This window comes from Octopus bimaculoides, chromosome 5 (genome assembly GCF_001194135.2).
Source record: "Octopus bimaculoides isolate UCB-OBI-ISO-001 chromosome 5, ASM119413v2, whole genome shotgun sequence".
NCBI classification, from domain to species: Eukaryota; Metazoa; Mollusca; class Cephalopoda; order Octopoda; family Octopodidae; genus Octopus; species Octopus bimaculoides.
In genome coordinates, this window is record NC_068985.1 from 21,369,544 (window position 1) to 21,379,404 (window position 9,861).

Consider the following 9,861-nt stretch of genomic DNA (forward strand, 5'->3'; position numbering starts at 1 on the left):
TTGATTAGCAAAGTCATTAAACAAAAAATCATTTTCTTCATTAATGTATTTGGTTCAATTTCTTAATTACTAGTTCTCTGCAAAATAATAATGTAACTAACTAGAAAGATAATCCAATTAAAATGCTCTTTCTATAATACCTCTGTACCTGTAAGATGAAGTTAAAAAATATAGGATATCAGTTTTTCAGTTTGTTAATTCTTTTGTGTATTTATAGCTATGATTTGTCTGTGAAGAGAATGATAAGCCCTTTTGCATTCTGATTACTCTGTCAAATGCAATGCTAATTTATTCACATTGTTTTGAATTTAATCTTGTAGCTTCAAGATTTAAATGATGTGATTGTTTATTTTTAAAATGACATTGTAGGGTGAGAGGCCAGATCAGGCCAGTTTGAACATAAAACAAGTAGAATATTTAGGCCAGATATGATCGGTTTAAATACAAAAGTGTTAATAGTGAGAAAAATTATTTTATATTTTGTGCTACTAACCGTTCAACATGCAGTGGTAGGGTTCTTTACTGTACGTCTTTTTGACAATTGTGATACCTCGAAGGGAAGAACTCTTGCATCCAGTTAGCCTAGGTTCCACACACTTGATATAGTTTAAAAATGCTCTGAAATAAAGGTTTTAGTCATTTTAAAAGCATTATTATTATTATTGTCTGCTAATAAATTGTTTTAATGAAAAATTAGTGATATTGAAAAACAGCTGTCTGCAGAAAATATTCATGTCTGCATAAAATATTCATGTGGTCTTCTTCGCAGTATATCATAAACCACAGAAACTATTAAAAGTCAATGGATTCAGTAGTGTTGGAAGATAAGGAATGAACCTACTACTAGTTAGGGCACCATTCTCTGATAGATAGCATTTTCAAAAGATGTATTGCAGTTAAGTGAACCTAGACACAAAATTAGAAGCCTTATCCAAAGCTACAACAAAACAGTAGCCATCCACCCAGCTATTTTCTTTGCCCACTATTCCTGCAAGGGTCATAGGGGTAGAGTCCTCAGGCACCTCCTCCACAGAGTCCTATCAGAAGCAAGCATCATTACACTTTCTGACTGTATTCCTAAGCATGGCCAACTGAAACTATGGATATTATCCAACCATATCGTTTTTGCTCTACTCTTTGGTCTCCTGCTGGTTGGTTCAGCTTGAAGAATTTATCTTGCAATTCTTTCCTGTGACATTCTAATTGCATGTCCATAGTACCGGAACTGTAACACCTCTATGCAGAGAAGTAGCAACTCAACCTGGAGAGACTGCCTGAGCTATGTAACAAGTATAAAACACTAGCAACAAATAAATTTGTATTGGATGTACAGATAGTCTAATTTTTATCTAATTAGCTTGTTCACCTCTTTATTGTATCAAAAGTTTCAAATGAGGTTTAGTTAGATCTTCTAAACAAATTACTTTGTATATTCATATTTTTGTGAATAAACTATAGCAGTTCACCAGCTTGGCAATAAGCCCACTGGCTGTAACTAATAAAAGAATAAATCAGAAATAACTGAGATTATTAAGAATCATGTTCTTTGGAATGTGAAGAAGGTAAGGCAAATGAATTTCATTAACGAGCCAGTTACCTTATATATAATTCACCTGACAGCATATATACCATTGATAACCTTAAAAGAACTACATATTATTTATTTAGAAGCCAACTTATTCAAGAAGGTATCATTTTTATCAATTGCAATTTCTTAATTTTTGTTTTAGCTGATTATACTGAATCTAAATTCATGGATCATTTTGGTACAAAATAATATTCAATATGGTCAAGTTTATATTGTAACTAAGTGATTTACTGAATAGTTTACATGAGAAAACACAAAAACTAGCTTATTTTATGAGTCTAGAACTGTTACATATACAAGGATTGCATTTTGTAATCATTAGTAAGAATGTGACGCCATTAGATTCTGTGCCCAATTTCCATCATCCCCTCACTCCCTCCTATCCAATCTATTCTGCTACTATAACATCTGGTGCCTCTGTTATGACCAGTTTGTCTGTCTCTTTGATTAATTGCTTGAGTCTTCATTCTGGTATCTTGAAATACTGGGGATAGAAAGTCCTTATTACATTAATGATTAATGAGAAAAAAAATTCTTTTTTTTTTTTCTTAAATTTGCTTTTTAGCAAGCTATTTCCAGTATATTTTGGTCAAGCAACAATTTGGGCGAAAATAAAATCAATTTTCACAAATTGAAGTACAATATATATACAGTTCATGCAATATATATGAAATAAGTTACAAAAGACAAAATCCGATATAAATATGTTCACACACATGGATACATAGCAACAAGATTTCTTTTAGATATCAGGAGCTAAAATAGTCAGGAAAGCAAAACACAAATTTTCTTTTGTTTTCATTCATTAATTTTTTAGTTCACTTTTGTTTTCAGTTATTTCTTCCAACTTTGTAACTGAATGAGAGAGAGAGAAAGAGACATTGGACATATTCCTGTTCTGTTTCATTCTTTTTTTCCTCTTTTTCTCCATTTTATTTAAAATTAATGAGATTGCATGTTGATAACATTTTTTAGGAAAAATGTCAAAAATACTTGAGAGATGTTTAAGATTTTAAAGTAACAAATGTTTGAATGATATTTAATTTTCATATCTGTGTCTATCCAATTCTCCGAACTGGAATAAATTAAATTTGTTTTCCAAACCATCTTGCTCCATATTTCTTTGAAAACCTTTTCCTTCATTTCTAGTCCTTCAAGGATCGTCACCATTCTCAGTAAATCTCCTCCACTTTCAGTGCCTGTAATTTTCAATACTAGCCTCATGTATTGTAAGTGTGCACATGTATGCATACCCCACCCGCGCACACACCCTTCTTCCTCTCTTTCTCCCCCCCCCTCTCTCTCTCTGGCATGCTTTTAAAAATTTATACTGGAATTCAATACATCATCCATTGTTTTATATTTCATTTTCACTTATTCATAATTTTACAAACATGTCTTCTGGTTTGCTCTTTATACGGGTTCTGCTTTGCTCATTATCACATGATGGTGATGTTTAGCCTCAAGGTCAGCTCTGACTCAGTAAACTTATGAAGTCGATGACATTCCATCCATGGTAATCCCATATTTTTTCAATATGTCCAATGTGTCCTTTATTTAAGATGAAATGATATGTTTTTGAATAGATTTGGTTGCTATTTCTAATAGATAGTAACTGCATGGAGGCTCTTTCATAGCTCATTTGACATGATGGATAGTGTTGGTATTGAGTGTGAAGGCAATACTGCCAGATTCCTTCTCAAACAGTCGAGCTGACTGGATATTTTGCAATTGTAAAAGGCTTTCTTTGGAGAGGTGGGGGAGCATGATTTTTTTTTTTCTTTCTCTCTTTGTTTCTTCCTTTGTTTCTAAGTTTAAAACTTCACAATAAAGCTGTTTATACTTAGCTCAGAAATGTCTGTTTAACCTTTACCTAAAACTTAAATGTTTTTTTCCCCTCTCCACTTATCTCTGATTTCCTATCTTCTCATCTTTTGTTTGCTTTATTTATAGTAAAAGAAGCATACAATAGCTCAATAAACCTTCCACTTTTTACACTTTTCTCAACTTGCAAAGGATAGAAGCTGGCTAAAACAATTGTAAAACAACAGTCTTGATCATTGAAATAGCCATTGTATTTATACGACCTTCAGTATATCTACAATTCGAGCTCTATAACATCACCCAGAAATACTTTCTTTCATATATATAACCACACTAGACCCTGTGACTCTTTCTTTCTTTCTCTCTCTCTCTCTCTCTCTCTCTCTCTCTCTCTCTCTTTCACTCACACACACACATAGAGCATCATAGCTGAATCAAATATTTTTACTCCTGTAGTAACAAATATATTTTACCTCTTAAAATTTAAAAATAACAAGAAACAAGTAATAACTCTTTCTGCTATAAGAACAGTTATACTGATGCCATTGCTCAGCTGTCACTTATTTTACTGATCCCAAAAGGATAAAGGGCAAAGTAAGTAGATATTAGTGGAATTTTCAAAGAACTGCTGCTAAGCATTTTGTTGACTGTGCTTAACAATTCTGCCTTTTTAGAAACCATCCTTTTTAGAAACAAGTAGTAATAAAATATCTTTGCTCTGTACAATGCACTTTTTTCAAGAGAATGGTTCAGTTCCCAATATCTTTAAGTGACAAAATAAAGGTATAGTTTAACCCCTTTTAACTTGGAACCATAAACTGAGCCAAATACAAATGTCTCAGCAATCTGTGGACCCATATACACACAAACTAACACAAGCCACAAATTTTCATGGAAGAGCATAATCAATTGAATTGATCTCATTTAAGTAAATAGTATTTATTATGTCAATCATTGAGAGATGAACAGCAAAGTTAGCCATAACAGGATTTGAACTCAGAAAGAAGTGAAAGAAATACAGCAAAAATGATATTAGCTATAAGTGACTGACTACCATTGTTCTCTCAGAGCTATGTGCATGAACATTTAATATAATTATTAATAACCACATTATTTTAAGCAACAAACAAAAAATTCATTAATTTTGTTAAGCCATGTGCCCAAACATTGCAAAATGTTCGTGCACATAGCTTAACAAAATTAATGTACATGCATGGATTTTTGTTTGTTGCTTAAGATAATGTAGATATTAATAATTATATTTTATGGAGATGTACTTGCATGGTACGTGTTTTGATCTGAGATTGTACATTGAAACTGAAATGATTGCAATGTGGAAGACTCAAGTTAACCATTCAGAAGCACACAAAGACAGTTAACTTCACTTAAACATTTAGTGTTTGTAATATGGTGTCAAATTTTTCATCACTCAAAACTGCAGCCTGATCACTGACAAATTTGTGCAGCACAAATTTGTCATTGACCAAGTCACAGTTTCAATGACAAAAATTTTGACACCACATTACAAACACTAAATGTTTAAGGAAGTTAACTGTCTTTGTGTGTTTCTGAGTGGCCAACTTGTGTTTTCTATGCTGCAATCATTATAATTATATTTATCATACATTCATTGCACAGATAATTTTATCAGTAGGAAAAATTGCACAATATAAGATTTCTGTGCATACTGATTATTTAGACATTAGAAGGAACATTGGTGAGTACTAAAATCATTGCATCATTCTGAAATTTAGACAGATAGTGTTAATATGGAAAGCTGAGACATATACCTGATGTATAGTGGTAGCTGGAGCAGAGGTTTGTACAAAGACTTGAAGCTTGTTGTCTGCAGCTTGTTAAATTTTGTATAAGAAAAGACCCTATATAAACTTTAAACATCTGATGTAATGTAAATTTAATCTAAACATCTAATCTGATGTAAATTTTAAACACTTCAATGCTTCAAAAAAAAAATGTTAAGAAATTCCGCATAAATGATCCTTGTATCTCAACCAAGTTATTCTTATTCTAACATTTGAAGAATTAAAAGTAGAGATATTTAAGAAAATGCAAGAAGCTTAAGCTTTCCCAGACAAATAATAAAGAAAACATTGAATTAGTCAAATATTTGACCAGGCACAGAAATAAACTATTTTCTGAAAATTAGTTTAATTTTCAGCAGTGACATGAAGCTCATATAGAATTACCTCCATAACAGGAAATGCTTTATATCCATACTTAGAACTCAAATAACAGTGCACAATTTTGTATCTAATAACATTTCTGAGAAAAGAGAACATCTCTGCTTAACATGCCATTCTGACAGTTCATTTATTTGGTGAAGGCTTTATAATGCATATGTTCTTTGATGGGGATTATTTCACCCAAACATGATGATAAAGTTCAAGTTAACCTTAGCTGTTACAATTTATACCAAAATAGGTCTACAGCAACACACAGCACAGTAATAATAATGCTTTAGAATGTTGCAATAGTTGAAGATCCCAAATGTGAAGCATATGAAACATAAAGCATCTCAGTAACAGATGCTGAAGATGAACATTGTTAAATGATTTTTGATGATAATGATTTACTTGTTTGCTGTATTCTGTTTAATTTAAAATAAATTCATTTTATTTTAGTCTGTTCTTATTGTTTCTAAACCTAAAATGCTTCCCCAATACCACTCTCCATATTTATCCAGAATACATTTTTATTATTATAGCTTCCCCTTCAGATACCGTGTTGTATTACTTTGTTATCTCTTGGACTGCTTTACCTGTTCTGCTGGTAGGTATTGCAGAATTCCAAAGATAGCATTGTTTTCTTATGCATTACTTTAGTTCAAAGAAAGACCCCCATATATTTGTGTGCAGTGTGTGTGAAGGAATAAAAATAGATTACTCTTTTACTGGTTCCATCCAGTTGGTGGAGCACAAATTTCAACAAAAGTATGAATTTTCAGTTGTCCATCATCATTATCATTTAATGTCTGGTTTCCTTGCTGGTATAGGTTGGAGGTTTGATAGGGTCTGAGGAATTGACTGTGTCTGCTTTGGCATGGTTTCCATAGCTTTATGCTCTTCCTAATGCCAACCACTTTATAGTGTGTACTGGGCCCTTTTCTTTTTTTTTTTTATATATTTCCATGTCACCAGCATTATTGATGATTGCCTTCTAACTTGCAAAGCTAAGGATTTACAGTGCTCCCTATAACTAAGAGAGATCCTTGGTAGAGGGTTGTGAGATAGTAGGTAAAAGAAGAATGGAGGAGTATGGCAGGAAGGAAGGAAGGGATTAGTGCCAGGATTGAGAAAAATGAAAGGATAGAGTTGAAAAGGCAATTGGATGGGTTGTTAGGGAGTGGGAGTAATATGTTACTCAGAATTTTAAGATACTGGTTTGTTTGTCTCTGCATGTAATGAGGTTTGAGAAGGAGTAAAGGCAATAGAATTGATGGCAGAACATCACTGATATTTGTTTTATTAGCCCTTGTTAGATGAAAGACTAAGTCAAATCTACTGAGATTTGAACTCTCTAATATAGAGATACAAAACTTAATGCTGTAAACCATTTTTGTCCAACATTCTACTTTTATTACCAACTGCTTGCTTTTCAGAATTTTAAACATTGGCCTCTGTTAAATTTATATTTAATTATTCTCAGTCTTGTGAATACAAAACTAATCTTAAAATGTTTTATTGCAAAATTCCACAAATGATTATTTCATGAATGATCAAATAAAACTAGTTTACTTGTTTTATCAATTTTCTCTGGTTTGTTAGACTTGAAATTGAGAGAAAAATAATCTACATTTGAAAAAAAAAAAGTTTTCCTTGTAGGGGTTACACCCCTACAAAGAATTAGAAATGTACCGAGTCAAAAATGAATAGATATAGAAGCCTATCACACTGTTGGCCTCTTTCTCTTCTTTTATGCTAATAATGTCAGTGGAAATAATACAAATATCTTAACTCCTATTTGCTTTTTTTTTTTTTGTTCTTTGCCTGTTGATGGCTATTTCCCATTAGATAAAACCAACATTATTTACATTTGAAGGATATTTGTCCTCATCTTGTTTGTTGTTAACACAACGTTTTGGCTGATATACCCTCCAGCCTTCATCAGGTGTCTTGCGGAAATTTCGAACCTGGGTTCTCATTCCTAAGGTATTTTCGATGTTATTATTATTATTATTCAGGTCACTGCCTGGAATCGAACTCGAAATCTTGAGGTTCGTAGATGGCAAGCCAGAGGACTGCCTCAAGCTTTGTCTGCTTTGGCATGGTTTCTATGGCTGGATACCCTTCCTAACACCAACCACTTGACACAGTGTACTGAGTACTTTTTATATGGCACCAGCACTAGTGAGGTCACCAAGTAACTTGCAAGGCAAGCCCCCCCCCCTCAACTGAGAAGGGTTTGTATTGAGTTTGGTGGCTTTATGCCAGTTGATGAGCAACAGAAACAAGTGTCTTCTAGGGGAGATACCTGATTGCCCCAGTTGGAAAAGAGGATGGTGGTGAAGATAGAATTTACATGAACATAGGATCCAAAATGTTATCTAAGTCCAGGATTATTTTTAACACAGCAAGTTATTAGACAACCAGTTAAGGCTCTGAACATACATATCTTACCATGACAAAATTGGTATCAGAGAAGCATTCATTGCAACTACTTCACTTATCCAAAAAATGAAGTAAGCTCCTTTGTACTTCATATCCCTGGTAATTTCATCTTACTGAGGATATGTGGAAATAGAGAAGCTAGTGAGGTGGCATTGTTACTTTCAAATACTTAAAAGTTTACATGTACAAATGGTTGAAAGTATATTTTATTTGTACACTCCATAACAGAGAAGGGGAAGTAGTGTTTTCCTGAAAAGGTAATTTGTTGTAAAGAGAGACACCCATGTGATCACCAATATTAGACACACACAACTGGTCGTTGCATCTTGCAACCTCAAATGAGAGACATCATCATCATCATTACCCTCAGTTAAATATCCACTTTTTCATGCTTATAATAGGTCAAACAGAATTTGTGGAGGCAGATTTTTGTAAGGTGAGATACCCATTTTGTTATCAATCTTCACCTGTTTCCAAGCAAGGTAATATTTTCCCAGAGCAAGACATATTTTCCCATGGAAGACTGAAAACAACAAACCTTACTTGTATGATGGCCATGTACATTTACAATCATCACATGATGTCTAGAAAAGAATTCGCATAAACACACACACGCACACATGTATGTGTGTGTGTGAGTGTATATGTATACAAAAAGGTTTCTTTTCCATTTCTGTCTACCAAATCCACAGTAGTAAAAGACACCGAAGGTGCCATCTAGTGGGACTGAAACCAAGATGCATGATCTAAAAGCAAACTTCTTAACTACACAACTACACATAAAATTAAGCTACCTGAATGTTTCAAGTCTTTCATAAACTGGAATTAAAGCAGTGGGGTGGAAGTGTGTATTTGTGTTGTCAGCAGCAATAATCTACATTCATCTAGAAGCATGAAGGTGTGGATATAGAATGAGAGAATAAGGCTTCTTATCCAGTTGTAACTGTACCAAAATTGCTCCTTCAAATGAAAAAATGCAAGAAAATATACATTTTTATGTGCATATCAATTTGTAGACCTTGCGTAAATAGAATGAGAAAAGAGAAACACACAAATCTGAAAATATTTCTGACTCACTTGCAGAGTTTGGTGTAATTGGTGTCATTGACTATTTCGCTTGTATTTGACAGGACTAATCTTTCTGTCTGACAACCTGTCAATGCTTGATGGATCTGAGCTGTGTTACACTGGCCTTTGATAAGAACTGCAGAAGAAAAAAAATTGACTTAAATTTCTGCTTTGACTAATGTACCATATGAAAACATTTATGAATTTTATAGAAATACTAATAACCTCTTTCTCTCTCTCTCTCTCTCTCTCTCTCTCTCTCTCTCTCTCTCTCTCTCTCTCTCAAACTGAATTCTTTTTTCTATGTATTGAGTACACTTTTTCACTTTTGTTTATAAGTTGTAACATTTGAATGTGTGTGTGTGTACCTTTATCACACTCATATATATACATATATACATTGGAATGTTTTCATTTGCCAAGCTAATCTATCAAACTGCTTGAACAACCCTCAATTCTAAATGCAAATATAGAATATCCATTGTATTGGTACAGACTGAATTTCTGTGTTTTAATTATGTTCTGTCCATAACCTTCCTATCTATTATGAGAGATGTTGTCATATGATCTCTATTATAGAAATAATACAGTGTGTTAAGGAAGGGATTAGATACTACTTAAAATAGCTGGAGCTTGTACACAGAAACCCTACCTTAGTTCAATAGTTAAGAAGACAATTATTTCACATGATACTTAAGTTACTCCTAGTAAGAAAGATAGGATAGTGTTTAATTGCTTTTGTTATTTAGCCCC

At 33.1% G+C, this 9,861-nt stretch overlaps 2 protein-coding genes across 3 annotated transcripts in view; one reads left to right on the forward strand and one right to left on the reverse strand.

Moving 5' to 3' along the window:
- Nucleotides 1–9,861, forward strand: part of LOC106875794 (ubiquitin carboxyl-terminal hydrolase MINDY-2) — a 179,523-nt gene that overhangs the window by 148,142 nt on the left and 21,520 nt on the right. The gene's annotated exons all lie outside the window — the stretch shown is intronic.
- LOC106875795 (uncharacterized) overlaps nt 1–9,861 on the reverse strand; it is a 25,560-nt gene that overhangs the window by 4,658 nt on the left and 11,041 nt on the right. The window contains exons 2-3 of the mRNA XM_014924064.2: nt 9,118–9,244; nt 494–618 (exon numbers count right to left, since the gene is read on the reverse strand). Coding sequence (XP_014779550.1) covers nt 494–618; nt 9,118–9,244 — 252 coding nt within the window. The remainder of the gene's footprint in view (nt 1–493; nt 619–9,117; nt 9,245–9,861) is intronic.